At 38.8% G+C, this 17,816-nt stretch overlaps 1 protein-coding gene across 2 annotated transcripts in view; it reads left to right on the top strand.

Moving 5' to 3' along the window:
- The first annotated feature begins 2,558 nt into the window (after positions 1–2,558).
- The window catches only part of PTPRN (protein tyrosine phosphatase receptor type N), a 42,340-nt gene continuing 27,082 nt past the window's right edge, over positions 2,559–17,816 (top strand). For both annotated transcript variants that reach the window (XM_026665567.2, XM_026665566.2), the window contains exons 1-2: positions 2,559–2,750; positions 16,907–16,957. In XM_026665567.2, the coding sequence (XP_026521352.1) occupies positions 2,627–2,750; positions 16,907–16,957 (175 nt within the window). In that variant the 5' untranslated portion in view covers positions 2,559–2,626. The remainder of the gene's footprint in view (positions 2,751–16,906; positions 16,958–17,816) is intronic.

The following is a 17,816-nucleotide window of genomic DNA, read 5'->3' as shown; positions in this document are numbered from 1 at the left end:
TAGAGGGACCATTTTAAGTATGCAATCAGATCATAATGGGAGAGTGGGGCCATTGCATGCTGTACCTTTTTGCATATCTCAAAGATTTTAAAATATAGTTGTGAGGAAAAGAGCAATTCAGAGCCACAAACCTGGCTGATACTAGCAGATGTAATGCTGAAAAGATGCTGGCAGAACATTTCTTCCCACTATCGCCCTATTCTATTCATCAGCCATCACAGATGAGCTTTCCTCTAACCTGATCGCCTCGAGGTCCTTTGATCCAACTCCTTCGTTCTCTACCCAGGAAAGTTACAGGTTTTGCTGACAATTTGGTGGTACCTCAATCAGTTTATAATTGGTCTTTGTGAACAAAATGACCTCTAGAAGATACTGAGTGGCATACAAGATTGAAGGAAAATTGCTATGACCTTTCTGGTGTGTTTTATTTAATTTTTCCACCATCAAGAGTGAAAAGACAATATTGTAGGCACAGCCGTACATTTTTACTTGGGTGAGTTTCTCTACTTTCACACACTTCTATTTATCATTAAATTATATACTGTCCATCTCATTGTTTTGGGCAGCTCTAGGCAGCTGTTTATAGTAATTATAAATTGTTTCATATTAGGACCATTAGATCTCATAGCCACAAGGATAAATGAGTTACTCCAAACACACACAGTACTACATATTAATTCTTCAAGATATATGAGATTTTTTTTTTTACAGCTGCTTCTCTGTTCAAAGCTAAATCAATTTGATTGTCAGGAGCCCTGTTTTGATAGTTGCCTATCAAATTCTTAGAATCAGAGAGATGGAAGGGAGTCATGGTGGCAGTCTTAGTCCCAATGGCTGATTGTCCTCTGCAGTTGATTCCACTGTTGGAAGCTTCCCCTGGGGTTAGAATGAGTTTCCTAAGATTGACTTGGAATTTGTCGTCTGTCTTCAGGATTGAATGGATTTATTTATTTTTTTTGGGGGGGAGGAATTCTGCAGTGGTTGAAATTTCAGTTGGCAGGAAGCCAAAAGGCATTCTTGGGCAATGTCACATTTTGTTTGCTATAATTTTCTTAAGTGTGTTTAAATGAGAAGGTGGGTGCTTTTTAGAGACATGTCTGCAATCGAGTTATCATCCAACCTAATTTGAATGCATGGCAAAGCAGACCTAGAGAACTGACCAAAGCTTTGTTCCACTCTCATAGAAGGTAGATCACTTGAAGATAAGAAAACTTCCCTCCCTCCTGTTCCTTCCCCATCACTGAATTATCTAAACCCCACTGTTTTGAATGGATACAGGAGCAGTTTAAAAAGAAAAGAGATTCATAAAAGGATCCCATCAAGGGTTACACACAGGGCAAAATGCTAAAAATATCCATCCTTGCATTTCAGTACCTTGGAGAATGTTTTAGATGGGTTCATCCATGGCACCTTAAAGCTCATGCTTTTACTATTATAGTTGCTGCTGGGAGCAGAATCTGAATGATGCTCGAGAGGAGACTGGCTAGACTATTCTGTCCGCTTCTCTTAACAAGAGAATACTTGAGTTCGTTTGAAGTAAAAAAAGAAAAGTGCAATAATAGTACCACAAGTGCGCTTCCTAACTATTTCTTTGAGGGTAGGGTCCATCCTTTTTCTGTGTCCCTTATACAAAACTTTAAAACTACCCCCATCAGGGCTGGAGAAAGCCAGCTGTACTACAGCCACACCACTGTCTTAAGAATTGTCATGAAAGTCACCCCATGATTTTATTTTATTTTTAAAGATAATTTCACTGCAAATGAGGAACTGTGAAGCATAGTTGAGTATTGGTGGCTTTCTGCGTGACTATTGTACCGATTCATTAGCATTCATTGAGACAGGATGAGAATGGGTGCTGTAGCACAACGTTCCCAGATGCGATGTAATTGCCACCAAGGTGTCCTCGCCAAGAAATGATGCTCTAGCTTAACAGTTTGGTTTTGCTTTATGGATGTATCACGGGTTTCTTTACAGGATTTGAGCAAAAGAAACGAGAGAATGTTGCCCTGGTGTTGCCAGTTTTGGGGCCTAAGACCAAGAATTTCACCCCTTCTGTGTCATGTGAGAAGCGGTAGACATTTGTCGGCCTTCAGGGCTGGATAAGTTTAGAAGCGCTTCAGGTTTGTAACAGGTGTATATTGAAGCTTCAAATGAGCAAAACCTATGCTGTGCTTAAATGTCTGTCTGCTGGAGGTATAATTTACCATCTCCCTGCCTTGTGCTTGATGCAGGGCTGAAATATAACTATTCAAAAGGGCGTCAACTTAAAATGTTGATGCAATTGATTGGAGGAGGCATTGCCGGAACCTGGGAACGCACCAGGTATAATCGCAGGTGGAAGAAGTGAATCTTGCTTTTTAAAAAAAAAAAAAATACGGAGGCGTAACCCTAAAAGTCGGGCGTGGCCAGGGATAGTCAAGCCCCGCGTTTCGAATTCAGGCGTGTCCTCTTCCTGGGCTACGATAGGCTGGTGGGGCCGAGAATCCATTTTGCACGGGTCTGGAGATTGGTTGGTTTGCGGGGCGGTGCCGTGCCCGTGTCGGTCTGGAGGGGGCGCTGATTAGGGATGGTGCAGCGGCCGGGGAAGTGGCGGCTGCCCGGGCTGTGAGCTGGGGCAGCGACCGGCATGGGGCGGTGGCGGAGTCTGCTTCGGGCACTGGACGGTTTCTGCCTTTCGCTGCTGCTGCTGCAGCTGCCTCCGTTTTTGGCGGCCGGCGCTGCTGGAGATCGCCCGTTGCAAGTGCTGCACGGTGAGAACTGAGGATGCGGTGTGGAAAAGGGGGGCTGCCGGGAGGGAGAGGGAAGATGCCGAAAGGGGACCAGGGTAGACTTGGTTGGGATGCTCCGAGCTGGGATTGGCAGGGTGAATCGTGGGGCCCCGGGCTCTTTACAGGCGCCTGGTCAGCGTCTCCGCTTTTTGCCCTTTCTAAGCGACCAGCCATAGCTCCTTGGCTTCCATATGGCTGGATGGAGTTGCACGCCCTTCTCTTATTCCACGCCGGACAGAGGTGATTTCTCCTCCCGCTTCTCTATCTGCGTCCCCAGAATAAACTTGGTAGGTTGGGGTGGGGGGTTGGATAGGGAAGCGTCTTTTTTTTTGCTGGGTGGGATGAAAGGGTGCCTTTGAGCGCCAAAGATGGTGGGGATTTGGAGGGGAAAGGGGTTCACTGGGCAAAAGGGCGGGGAAGGTTTCCACCTCTCCCCTTTTCTGCAGGCTGCTGCTTTTCCTGGAAGCGACGGCAAACGGGCACCTTCTATTTAAAAAAAAAAAAAAAGAGCATCCGTCAGAAGATCCGGCACCGGCTCCTTGAAAACGGAACCGAACCACTTCCCCGGTCCCGCTGGGCTGAATTCCACCCCTTTTCCATCTTGTTTTGCCCTGAGAATATTGGGGTGGGTTCTCCCCCCGGCCAGGCGAGTTAGCACCGCGCAGCTTCCTTCCTTCCCTCTTTTTCCTCCCCTTTTCCTTTCTTGCATCTCCCCTCCCCTCCCCTCTCCTTTTTTTTTTTTGCTGTTGCATAGGCAAGTATGTTTTCCCCCTCCCCTCCGCTTTTGGGGCGAGTTTTCCCAAGTGCGGATTCGGGCCCCCTCCCTCCAAAAGGAATATTGTCACCATTTTGCGTGGCTGCTTGTCATTTTCGCGTCACGGCGTTGCCAGGTTCGGCTCGCTGCGTGTCTCCCACGGCCCCTCCACGCGCAGCTTTCTGTATTCATTTACAGAGCGGATCCCTTCGAGCTCTCCCCCCACACGCCGTGTTTTCCTGCTCAGTCAATTCACTGACGTCATTCTCGATGGTCTCTTCATCCCCCTCCACTTTTCCATCCTGGCCCAGCTGCCTGTTGCAAATATCAGCTGTCCCGGCTTCCTCCTCCCTCCCTTTTTCTCTGGCTGCTGCTGCTGCTGCTGCTGAAGATCCCTCTCAATTGTTGTTGAGAGGGAATTCCTGTTTGGAATTAGTTCTGCACCTCTTCCCTTCCTTCCTCACTTATGCCAGAGTGCCTATGAAACCCTGGCGGATTTTGACATTGTGGTACTTTGCCATGTCTGATTGTTCACCTTTGCTACCTTGCAGATGCCCTGTAGAACCCTTTGCATGTGGTTGTTGCAGGCAGATCCATGCTCTTTGGCTTAGGATCGTTCAGTTTGGGTCACTCCAGGGATTTTGTAATACCAGCTGTGATGAGCTCCAGCCAGTGTAGACAATGGGGAGGATTGTGGGATCTGAAGTCCAAAATATTTGAAGAGACCAAGTTGCCCTACCATTGCCTTGGAACTACAGTGACTGTGATTGAAGAGGCCTGGGTGAACCATTATTCAGTATAAAACTGGTACAGGCTACAGAGAAACCATCATTTCAAAAACCTTTTTGATTATGAATCCCGTTTTAGAATTAGCAAGAGGGCGAGGTTTTGTCTACCAAGGAAGAAGACGTTAGCAGATGGGCCCAAGCTATCACATCACATTCAGGAAAGATGTACTAAATCAGATATACTTAACCCTAAAGTCCCACTTTGATGCCAAGTACATTCCTTTTTGAAGTCTGCTATATTGGAAACGGCGTATTGATGGAGAAAAATGTTGAAAAGCAAATACTTTTCTTTCCACAGCATCTTATGAAACTGATTCCAATGGAGTCTTACAGAAGTGTTTGCTGGCATATGAGAAACAAAACGAGCAGTAAAATATGCAAGAGCTGAAATTCTTCATTAATATAAATATTGACTAGATCTTGTGGGAAGATTGGTGTCCCATTTGGTCTCTTCTCTTCCATAAATCCAGAAGTGTAACCATCAGCTTGAATATAACATAGCAGGGTGGGTGATTGTGTATGGCTATATTTTCTGCAGAGAAACTGAACTATGTTTCCATCCAAACTCTCTCTCGCAGAAATAATGATCTTCTTTTTGATGTTGATAAAGCAGGCAACGCCTGGATTGGAGAATGATGACAGGAATAATAAGTGGGCATTATTATTTCTTTGCTTTTGGCAGATTGGTTGATGTTCTTGCCAGATGAGTGCAATAATAATAGTGATAACAAAAGTAGCAATACTGATAATGAACCTTCATGGTTGATCACAGTCTTATTCTGCATACCTTTACTGAGTCAAAAAAAGGTAGATGTTGTAAATGAAAGAACAGCATACATGTGGCAGAGCCATACTTTTTATTCCTGTTGAACGATTTATGGTCAACGGTCCTATTATTCTAACTTAAGATGGTGGGAGAAACCTTTTACTTTTCTAAATATTATTTCATATGCTCCCAAAGAGAATAAACATCCTTTTACTGTCCTTAGGCCAGGTCTCTTACTGAATAAATTTTCTGAAGTGGCGTAATGACAAAACCATGATGTTAATTTTTTTGTGGCATTATTATTCTTTAACCAGCCAGTTACATCTGACAACTGCATTCTACACAGGATGATATAGGCAAAAATTATAATTGCAAGTAGCTTATTAAGTAGTTAATTGCTGTGATTTCTATATAATTATCAGATAAACAATAATCTATAGAGTATCACGCTTGGTACCTACATAAGAGAGACACTGAACCTCAGCATGCTTAATTGAGTAACCCAGACCTGAATAGTAGGTTAGTATTTCATCAGATTGCATTTACTGGTGATGACATTTAGGTGGAGAAGAGGAGCAAGAAGTACTGTTATTTTTTGAACAGCTCTAATGATATCGTGGTATAGTATGAGCTATAGCACCCACAGTTAGAGATGAAATAATACAGGTCATTATTAAAAAATCATTTGAAATTCCAAAAATGGAAAAGTTGCTTTCCCTCTAATTCTTGAATAAGTGTTTTTCCTTGGTGCTTTAATTAAACATTGGTAAATACTATCACAGCCTTTAATAATTCGACAAAAAGCCATATTTTTTTCCCAGTCCATTGGCTGCAGTTATGTAAAATACCACACATACATATTCACACGCAAGCTATTGTGTTTACATTTTGACATGGTGGTTGCATGAAATGTTATTGCCATTAAGGAATATGAGCATTAATATACATATCAACAGCAGGTTGACTATAATATTGTGTTCCATTTCAGTGAATTGTGTCTCTGGCAAAAAGTCTAGATTTAAAACAGGAAATTCTTCCTACTTTTTAAGCACAAAAGGTTTTAGTAAAATGCCTTAAATAGAGGAGATCTGGTGAAGGGTTCCTAAAGACCTTTCGCTATTCTTATCTTACAAACATGGAGGGATAGGGCTCAAGATGGAGTCCTCTAACCAGCAATCCATGGCTTTTGGAGCCTTGGAACCCTGCTGCGTATAAATATTTTCATTAGTGATTTAAAAGACTCCAAGCAGTCTAAGACAAAAGGAGGCTATAGTAAACAGTTCTTGCACTATACCAATTATCATCTTTGTATAGATGAGGCTTTTTCCTCTAGCCCCGAGTTCTTCCTGTGCCAGTACATCCCAGAATTTGGAGAGAGGAAACTCTCAAGCCCTGTTATGAGATCCTACATTGATTTTGGTAAGCAAAAGAGAAGAGGATGTTCTTCCCAAATGAGCTGGGTCCAGTTATTGCATGGTTACTTTTTTGACTCTTGAGAAATTTGAACTTCTTTCCATCATTAATTTTAGTTATCCTTTTTTTTTAGGGAACCTTTTTCTAATTCCTTCCTTCCTTCCTTCTAATATGGTCCAACTACCTAGTCAGACTGACCAAATTAATTCAAGATGTTAATTTTTTTAAAAATGGCAACATATAAGCTTCATTTTTAAAAATATGAACAGGTTCCACAAAGCACAGTCTTGATTGGTAGAAAGTTTTTGTATGTTTTTAACATGATCGTGGTTATTCCCTGTGGGAATTTGGGGATACTAAAAATAGTATATACCAGTTCCCATTTGTTTGAATTTTTAGTTTTGCTTCAGGCAGTTGGAATCCCAAGAGAAAAATTATGGCACGATTGAAATTAGTGAATAAACAGAAAATTTGGGAAAAGATGAAAAATACAGGACTGATGCTACATGAAACTTGAAGCCTGTTTTGATAGAAGTGCAATATTTAAAACTTGCTTTATGATGCTGGAACATCGTCTTTTTGCCTTATTTCATGACTGAAAACAGCCTGATCAATTGGCAGATGAAAATAATGGGGGTTAATTAGAACAAAGCTCTATTGTGATATAACTCCTGCTATTTTACCAACCCTGAGGAGAGATTTTCTTCCTTAAATCAAGCATGTGGAACCACCCAACGTTAGAGAATCTCCTACTTGGTCAGATAAAACTGACATGCAGCTCAGGGGTGTGTGTGTGTCAGAGACAGAGACAGAGAGACTCTTGCCCCCACTCAAATACTAGTTGTCACCCACAGGAAGGAGGGCTTTTGTGTAAATTCGTTTTGTACACCAATTGTACCCACTCCTGAATCTGGAGGCCCATCTTATCACTCTGGGATTACATTTCAACACCGCTTGAAAGCTGTAGGTGGTGCAGAATGTGGCAGCACAGTTACGGACATGCCTTGATATTCATGTTCTCTGCTGGTTGTCAGTTGGCTTCCAAGAACGTTTCAGGGTGCTAATGGACAACTATGCAGCCTTTTGTGACGGAAGGATTTGGTATTTGTGGGACTGCAGATCTCCATTGTCTCTGCCCATCCGATAAGATCTGATAGGGTTGGCATGCTCCAGCTCCCATCAATAAGCGGGCTTTTTGCAGGATCCAGTAGGCACTTCTCTTTTATCACCATGCCTGATTTTTGAACAGCATCCCCCACTGTCAAGACCATATGGCTCCAGCCCTGCTGCCCTTTCAAAAACCTGGCTCTTCCATCAGACACTGGGCAAGAACAATTTATGAAGCTGCTGGATTTAAGTTTTTCTGTCTAGTTGTTTTACTGTTTTGTTACTGCTTTCTCAATATTAATTTTCTATATGATATGTCTTGAGCTGCTAGTCAATTTGATAACCCTATAAAACAATTTTTTAAAAAAAGAAAATCAGCTAAGTTCTTGTTCAGTCTGACCAAATTAATTTTCCTGAAGGGACAGATGGATTTGTAGCATCCATCTATCATTTTAACATTTGAAATGTTTCCCCTATTGCCCAATGTCTTCTGGTACTTTGGATTAAACTGCAAGGGGTGGCCGTTGCTAAATCTAATCCTTTGTCAGGCGCATCCTGATTTCCTGGTTTGCTGAATGTGTTGCTGCTATGGTTGGTTGCAGAATACTACTTCTCTGGAGACCTCTGAGTCATACTGATAAAGACGTCAGAGGAGGTATAACGTATGTTATGTTAGCCCACTCTGACTCAGAGTAGATCTCAGTGATATTCCATATGGAGGTGGCTGAAGATAAAAGATCTACTATTTTTATTCCCTAGTTTACCTTAGAACTTTGGTATTTTTATGGAATAATAAATTCACAGGGTTAAAAATCCCGAGCTATATTTATGTGCTTGGGGCTGTATACCTAAAGTACCTGCTTCCATGAGCCACAGCTTCCTAGAGGAACAGTAAATTGGCCTTCCCAACCAAGGTGGGTTGCTTTGATACAAGTGGAATCTGATGATTCTGATTTCATCCTGATAGATTCAATTATTCCCTAGATTTTTCTTCAGTCTTGACAGCTAATATGGGCTATGTGATTTTGAAACATTGGAACAACGGGAATATCAAATTGCTGACACAGTTGAATGTATGACTCATAGATATTCTGATTTCTCTTGATAAGAAAGGATAGAATGTTTAGGGGGGGAAACCCCTGAATAAAATCACATTGCCTATAGCTTCAATTTCCCTTTGAGATAGCTTTTAATAAAAATGGGAATAGTTTATATTCCCAGTCTGAGGCAGTACCTGTGGGACCATGGTTTATTCTTTTAATTGTTTCTCCCCTGCCTTGTAAGCCAAGCTTTCACAAAGTGTCTTACTAAAGTAACTGCAAAAGCTAAGCTAAAAGAAATAGTCCTTTAAAAAATTAAATATAAAACTTCCATATTCATAGTCTGAAGTGATCTATATGATGAGGAAGTGAAAGAGGGTATATTTAGGAAATCAAGATTAGAATATTTTAGAGCATATTTAGCACCATAAGTATATTTTCACGTGCCTGTGAATATCTGTACATGAGCATATCACCAACAGTTTTTCAATACCATATATAACTTTAGAGAAAGAGGTAAATCTATAATTGTGTTTAAAACTGCTGCTTATTTTTAAAAAAGAAAAGAAAATAAGCAGTCACCAGAAGCAATGCCTGCATTAGTCTTGAATTCACAGTGGAAATGATGATCTTCACACCTTTCTTCAAAACATCCATCGATAATCTAAAATAATACACAAAAGGTGGGCCAAAGACTTAAAAACAGCAGACGCTTTAAAAGAAAAAGGTACGTTTTCTTAAAAGGAAAAAACACCACTGTGGAGAGAGGAAGAAACTATTGTCAGAACCTGCTTGGAAGACATCAGTATGAATAAATTGTTATAATTACATAATATGAATTCACAATTATATTTCTGGATGGGGATTCAGGCAGCAAAGGCCTGCATTGCGTAGCAACACAATAGCTGGGGTGGAGCAACAGTGAGGACAGCACATTACAAAATCATCCCTAATTAACCTGTGTTACCGTCAGGCTGCTTGTTAGTATAGGAAGACTTCTTTTTATTTACCATCTGATAAGTTGGATATTTAAATTGTATTGTGAAAATAATTACATTAACTAAATGTGTCCCGTATTTTAGATGAATATTGCTGGCCTTTTTCAGATATTATCCTTTATAAGCCAATATATATGGATTGTTCCCTTTTAATGTTTGCAATGTGAAGAAATGACTTGGAGTTCTGTGAAAAAATTGGGTGGAATGGGAGTTTCTTAGTTGTAGCTGGCTGTTTAGACGGTTGCTTGATCTTTCTGTAGGCTAAACTTGACAAAGCTGAGTTCAAGTGATACAAATGATGTATAATAGAGATGGAGAACTATGACCCTTCTATGACTTGTGAACTTCAACTCCCAGAATTCCTCAGCCAGCATGGAAGTTAAAGTCCACAAGATAAAAGGGCCATAGTTATATACCCCTGGTATATAATGAAAGGCCTTTAGGGAAAAGCTTCTCTATGTTTTTCTGAATTTGGGGTCAGATATTTGTAGAGCGTTGAAGGTAACGCTTCTTAGAGGAACTTATCATTTTTTTTGCTATTTTTAAATTGTTTTATTCTTATTTGGTGGGAGTTGCTTAGAATCATTTTGGACTAAGGTTGTCTCTAAATCTCAGAAATAGATATTTTGATGTCTGAGATATCCCTTTAAAGTACTTGGAGCAATCTGGACTCCTTCCCCATCCTTATCGGTTGAGAAAGGGAGGATCTATCCATGTGGAAAACCCTGTGGTAGTCCCTTCACTCTTAAATATCCCATTCAGTTCAAGAATTATTGCAACTACCACATCGCAAGTAGAAAGCAGACTGACCTATTATTACATTCCTGCAGCAAGGCAGAATTCTTTACCAATTTTTAAGATGAGATGTCCCAGTGTTCTGTATTGTTTAGTGTTACTCTGGTTTTTTTTTAGCTGAAATATGCTTCTAAAGTTTCCACTTAATTGGTTTTATCCCTGCCTTCTGGAGAAAGAGAATACATGAATCTGAATATGTTTGTTTGTAGTTATAAACTTTATTTTGGTTCCTGGACCCTGGTTCTTGTCTCGCATCTTTTTTATTTAATTTGATTGATAAAGCAAGGAAAAACCTCTCCTACAACTACAGTAGGAACAGACATGGCACAATTCTACCCTGGTGCTATAAACATGGTTTAGCACATTTCTCCATGCATTCAGTAGAAGATCATACATATTGTTCCCATGGTTTTGCTGGAATTTCCAAGAAGTTACTTTTTTGATAGTTGAAACAATTTTCTCTTTTAGTTGTTATCCTTGATTAATTTGTTTTTGGGTTCATTATTTTGGTTGGTTCATTATTTTGTCTATTACAGTTGAATTCATGTTTTGTTCACCATATCAATGTGCACATTTCAAAGAAGAAGACAACTTACAAAATTTAAAAGGCATAAGTATATTAATAAAAAAGAAAACTAATTAAAAGAAAAAAGATTGCATGCAACAGCAAGATACAGCAGCAGCAGAACAGAACCACAAATAATTGACTACCTTTTTTTAAAAATCCCCATCTCTAGGTACCTTTAGAATTAACAAGGTTTTCAACAGTGATGGAAATATAAGGAGCAAAATATGAAAAATGCTTTCTAAAGAATACATCTTTGGAGCAATCGCTTTGGAGCAATTATGTCCTTTGAACCACAAAGAGTAAATAAAAGTGGGCAAGAATTACAGTAGATTTCCAATCTTGGCTAAATGGTTACAGCTGTTAGTTTTTGATTATAGTATAGTAGTGTTTGAGAACATCTTTGATGGGTGACTGATGCACACGAAGCATCTCTCCCAGACCAAGTGTCATACACAGAAACCTTCATAGGAGTAGTCCACATTTTAAATAGTAAATATGTATGTCAGTTATATTGCATGCTTTCCCCTTCTAAGCGCAATAAACTCTGAAGATAATGTGCCTATGTGAATAGAAAATGGATAGATGGATAGAATTCTTTAGATTTTATGATATAATTAAAAGACATTATAGCACACTTGGCAAATATTTATTCTATGAAATATCCCTCTACTGTTAAATGAATTTTCCCTGTGTTTCTCTGTGTTCTTCCACTTTTCTCTCATGGTCACTGTTCACAGGTATTACATTTTATAGATAGAAAAGTGTGTTGCCCTTTTGGGGAGAGAAGTAGGAAACTGCCAGGTTAGCATAGGAAAAGGTCACAGCAGCCAACCCTGCAATGCTCCCTACATCTGGCTTTACCTTCACAAAAAGGTGTTTTCTCCATCCCTTTGAAAAGTGACTCTGGGCTTGATGCATCTCATCTGGGGGGTTTGCAAGAACATTTGCGGAGATATTTTGACACGTGGACACTTCCTTGTCATTTTCTTCTTTCTTTCTTTTGAAAGAAGGGCCCAGCTAAGATATCAGTGTTGCCTTAGGTTTACTAACCCCCGACTCATTCTTATATCATTAGGAATGGAGGAACTACTCTTTCTTTGTAACTGAGCATCTTTTGCCAGCTTCAGTGTTTAGAGATTGGCTGTGATGTGTTTCAGCACTATGGTTAGCTCCTGGCAGTTATCTTGTGGCTGGCTTTGTTTAACTGTATGGTTAATTAAGCTTAGAATAAGTCCTTATCCCTTGCTCAGTGTTAAAAGGAAGTACAACACCAGTGCCAAAATGTTGCATTCAGGGCATTTTCATTCTTAGGGTTCCTCCCTCCATTATGCAAATGTTTATTTGTCTTAAGAACACCAACTTCTACACATTCCTCTTAAAAAGAAACAAAGATAATAAATAATTCATGTTTGGTTTTAGTGATTGTTGCTGTGATATCCCTTAATTGCTTTTAATTAATTTGTTCCTGCAAACAGGGAATCTAACGTTTTGGCTATTCTTACATAAACCTGAACAATTTCTACAAATTATTTGTATCATATTTACGAGATTGCAAATGGTGATTCTGTAGGAACCCCACAAGGTAAAGAAATGTTTTGACTGCAGAGAGGAAACCAGTAATTATAATCTCCTCCTCTTGTCCCTGAAGGGAATAAGAACCAACTAAGGACAACCCAGAACATCCATATTACTCAAATGAGAATCAATTATTCCTTTTAAAGGGGGAGAGAGAAAAATCGGGGAAGCTACAAATTAGAAGACATTTGCATGAGAGACTAGGATGTCTACTCAGTTATTTATTGTGGATTCTTATGGGCAGGGAGGAGGAAAAAGAAAAAAGAGTTTACCACCTTTTGATCAGAGGCTATGTTAACAATTATGTGGTAATCATCTTAATTCTGCATTTAGCAATGCGGAAGTCTTCTATTGTGGAAGCAACTTGTCTGAGCTGCAAAGGTTGAACCTAAGAAGAGCTTCTTAGTAATAAATATACAGGATTCATGTTTCGTGTTTTCTCATCTTCATGAACCAAATAATTAACTGGTAAATCAGTCTTCCTGACATAAAAGTTTCTAGGAGAGTTTGTTTCTGTCTCCCCATCCTTTATCTCCACTGGTGGTGCCACCCAGATCTATTGGGCTTCAGCTTTAGTAATTATTAGGTATTGACAACACTGGTTGAAGCTTTTGAGAATTTTAATCCAAGATATTTTAAGGATATTTTAGCAGACGAGAGTAGAAATCTTCCCCCCCCTCTCTCTCATGCAATAGATGTATCTTTTTCCCTGAGTTTATATGATACTGCCAATGGAAAGCTGCTTTTATGGATAGACTAGAAATGGTATAACAGAATAACAGAGCTGACAGAAATTTTGGAAGTCTTCTAATCCAACCCCCTGCTGAAGCAGGCTACCCTATCACATTTCAGGCAAATGGCTGTACAAACTCTTCTTAAAAGCCTCTAGGGATGGAGCATCCACACCTTCTTGAGGCAAGCTATTCCACTGATTAATAATTCTCACTGTTAGGAAATGTCTCTGTAGCTCTAGTTGGATATCTCCTTGATAAGTTTCTATCTGTTACTTCTTGTCCTGCCTTCAGGTGCTTTGGAGAATAGGTTGACCCTCTCTTCTTTGTGACAGGTCCTTATAGGAGCCCCTTTGTGACAGGCCCTTGGAAGACTGCTATCATGTCACCCACTAGTCTTCCCTTCATTAGACTTGAGATACCCAGTTCCTGCAACCATTCTTCATATGTTTTAGCCTCTGGTTCCCTAATCACCTTTCTTGCTCTTATCTGCACTCTTTCTAGATTCTCAAGATTTTTTTTTTTTTAATATTGTGGTGACCAAAACTGGATGCAATATCTTCTTTAGCTTGAAAGCAGAGTTGTTTTTGGTTTCTGATTGCCAAGTATTTGTGTGACTCATCTTGTAATTCAATACTCTATTAGGAACTATAGATGGATACTGTGCTAGTTCATTCCTTTAAAATTACTTAAAACTCAAAACCTGAACTTAGTTTCTATGTTTCTATCATTTTTAGTGCACTAGTTCAGAGGCTTCCATGCCGACATTCCTTTCTTTGAGACTAGTTCTCCACACCCTTGGATAAGGAGTTTATTTTTTTAAAAGGGTTGGAAGTTGCTGTTTTCAGTAACAAACAAAAAGAATATTTGAACTGATGACACATTCCTTAAATTAATAATAAGCAATTATTTTTTGTTTGTTTGTTTTTTAGATTTTTTAAAAAATAGGTAAACATTGAAAAAATAGAAATGAAATTAAGAAAAAACAAGTGCAGTAGATGAGAGAAGAAAATAAAAAGAAATATTTAAAGAAGTAACTTCTGATCTTCCCTCCCACAGACATACTGATTGCCACTCCTCCCCATCAAGATTATATCATATAGTTCACTTCTTCCTATATTCAACCCTCTTCAATCACCAAATTCAGAAATCATCAGGTTAATTTTTTTTTTCAAATCATTTTTGTCTGCTTTTAGCAAAAAGTCGCTAAAGGATTTCCAGTATTTTAAGAGTTTATTGTTTTGTCTCTGATCAAACGAGACACTTTTGCCATTTCTGCTTGTTTTGTCATGTTCACAATCCAATCCTCCACAGTGGGTTTTTATTATATTATTGTATTTTTCCACCTTTGCACATATGGTAGCCCCTCTGCAGTTACTATGTATAAAACCAATCTTTCATACACCTTTTAAAATTAGCTAGCCTTAAATCCTAATAGGAAAAAAAAAATCTGGTTTCAGCAGTAAGTTACTTTTTAAAATTCTTTGCCTCATCGTATGTATTTGCTTATTTATTTATTGCTTTATAATATATAATACAAAATACAAAAGAAAATAATAGGAAAATGGAGGAAAAAGGGAAGAGAAAAGTGTAAGGCAAGGGGGAAAAAGAAAAAAAAAGGCATTGACTTCCAACTTCCTTTGGTGCAGTAGAATAAGATAATAACATCAAATCTCAACTTTTTACTTTTACATAATATTATAAGCTAGCCATTTCTATAACGTTTTATAACCTATTAATCGGTAAAACCAAAGATCAAAGTTTCATTTTTTTTCCACCTCAAGCACAAAGCCCAGAAGCAGTTTCCAAGTAGAAACAAAAATAATTATGCTTTTTTTTCTTTGATCAAAGCAATCGATTTAACCATCTCTGCTAACGCCATCAGCTTTTGCAACCATTCTCCATTTTTGTGCATTAAGTAATCTTGCTGCCATCAACATATATAACATCAACGTTCCAATCCCCCCCCCCCCAAAGTCTATTTTCATTAAGCCAGAAGAAAAGTTTTTGGTTTTATCTTTAAATTCACTTTGGGAATCTTCTGCATTCTCCTGCAAAAGCCTTATCTTTATGTATTTGCAACAAATATTTTTTCAGTCTTTCACAAGTCTGCCATGAATGATAAAATATCCCTTCAAGCTTTCCATATTTTCAACAATGATTAGAATTATACATTCTTTATACATTTTAGAATCTAAGATTTAGATAATTTCTCTGGAATCATTTACCAGTAGAACATTGTTTTATAGACATTTTCTCTTAAATTTTAACACAATGTGAAATTCAGTCTTTTTAACCACATTCTTTCCCATTGATCCATCTGTATATTATAACCAAAATTCTTAGCCCATTTACTCTTTAACTTGTTATTCTATTTTAAATGTCAAAAGAAGTTTATACATATGAGCAATGGTCTTTTTTCTAAGTCAGGTGTTCGTTATAGTAATAATACATATGACTAACTAGATGTGCCTCAACTCTGTGTGGGTTGATAGATACATTGCCTTTGTACAGTATAGATGAGAAATCACACTGATATAAAAAAAATTAAATGTAAGCATGCATAGGTAGACATTTATTTATTTATTTTGTCTTATTATTCCTCCATTAAAATATATTTCCATCAAATGAGAGTGCAAGTCAATTTCTTCTGCTTGGTTCATCTGTCAATTTCTGTGGTGTTTGGTACTTAGTTTGCAGTAGAGATTAATGTGTGAACTTCTATCCTTTTTCTGAATGATTGTTGAGATTTTGCAGAAGCATCTTTTTGTCTATTCAATGAATGTCATTCAGGTACTTCAACGTAAAGCAGAACAGCTTGAAACTCACTCTTCTCATTGGAGAAATGCTCAGAGGTGGTGGTGGTTTTTTTTACAGTGGAGGCATTTCCACAATTGAAAAGAATGCTGTTTTAGGTTCATATATGTTCTGGGATCTTCACTGGTTCAAGTCAGGCTAGGGAAACTTTTGATAGCTTCCATACAATCACAACCTCCCTAGGGATTGTCCAAATTTGGTGGTGCTATGTTGCTATTTATGGGCAAGCCAGGACTTTTCAGGGTTTAAGAATTGCTTGCACCTTTTTTTAACCAATTTTTAAAATTAAGTTCAACTTATTTAGAACTTATATCTTGGATTCCTGTTTTGGGAGGGCCTATAGCTCCTTTGACATTTTGAAAACATGTGGACACTCAAAGACCATGGCTGCCACAAGGATGGGCAGATGAGCTACCACGATGGGTATTTCAGAAAATTAAATAATAGACTGGTATGAGGACTCTTGAAGACATTGGGGGGCGGGGGGAGACAGTTAGGATTACTCTAGATTTTCTATGTACTTCTATCAAAATATTGCAGAAATCTGCATCATTCAATTCTCTTAAGCTACCAGAGGTGCCAAAAACAAGGCAACCCCCCCCCCCCACCACAATTTACTGTTAATTTTAATGCTTAGAATTGATACTTGCTTAACCAAATTCAGTCTTTACTGAAGATATGGCAGTCATCAGAGATAATCTCATTTCTAAACAGACTAGCCATGTTTTAGAGAAAATCTCTTATCTTTCTTTTCCTTTCTCTCTCTCTTGTGTTTTTCCCCTGCAGGCTGCTTATTTGACAGGAGGCTATGCTCTCAGCAGGAAATCTGTGTGCAAGGTAAATTAATATAGCACAAGGGGTTTGTGGCTAGAAGACAATCCAAAGTGTTAAAATAGCGGGAGGGAAGACAACTCCTGCCTGTTGCTGGGGAAAGATGTGAGCTGCCTCCCCTAAGCCTATGAAATTTGTCTTTTATGCAGGGAGAGGAGAAGTCAACAGTAGGCTCTGGTCTTCCCCTCATTGGTTGAGACTATTTCTTTCAATGTTGATGTATGCCTCTGATATTAAATCTGTCCTTTAGGTTGCATATTATTGTTGTTGTTGTTGTTGTTATTGTTATTGTTGTTATTATTATTGTTGTTGTTATTATTATTATTATTAAAGATTCAATCTTCAATTTGATTCACAGTCTGAGACTGGTAAAAACTTAGCTCAAATCCTAATTAAGGACCTAAGAGCTATTAAGTCTTGAGTAAAATCTATATATATATATCACAGCTATATAGAAATATCAGTCTTCCTGGGTAAATAAATGAAGAAGAGCGCCTGCTTAGCTGTTGAAAACATAAATGATTTTCCTTCTCCTGTTTCCCCAGATACTGGGGGTGGGTGGGGGGTGGGAATCTGTGCGACCCCCACATTGCCAGGCTACTTATCCTAGCATTCCTTTGAGTAGCAATTCAATTTGAGACCCTCCATTGTTAATTATTCGTTATTGTGCACATTGACCTAAATGCTTGTCCCTATGAGTACAAGAGGGCTTACTTCTGGGAAAAGTCTGCAGCCTCAACAAGTCCTCAGAGCTTGAAGAAATGTATAATTTGTTCAAGCCTTTTTGGTTTTCAATGGATTGTCAGAGAAGATCCATATACAGCCCACCATGCAAATTGTATCTGGTATGCCTGGTATTATTGGG

The sequence above is a fragment of the Notechis scutatus genome, chromosome 1 (assembly GCF_049901735.1).
Source record: "Notechis scutatus isolate UNSWTSFEM ecotype Mainland chromosome 1, rNotScu1.2, whole genome shotgun sequence".
In the NCBI taxonomy this organism is placed as follows: Eukaryota; Metazoa; Chordata; class Lepidosauria; order Squamata; family Elapidae; genus Notechis; species Notechis scutatus.
Note: the sequence above shows the minus strand (reverse complement) of the source record. Positions and strands in the feature narration are given on the sequence as shown.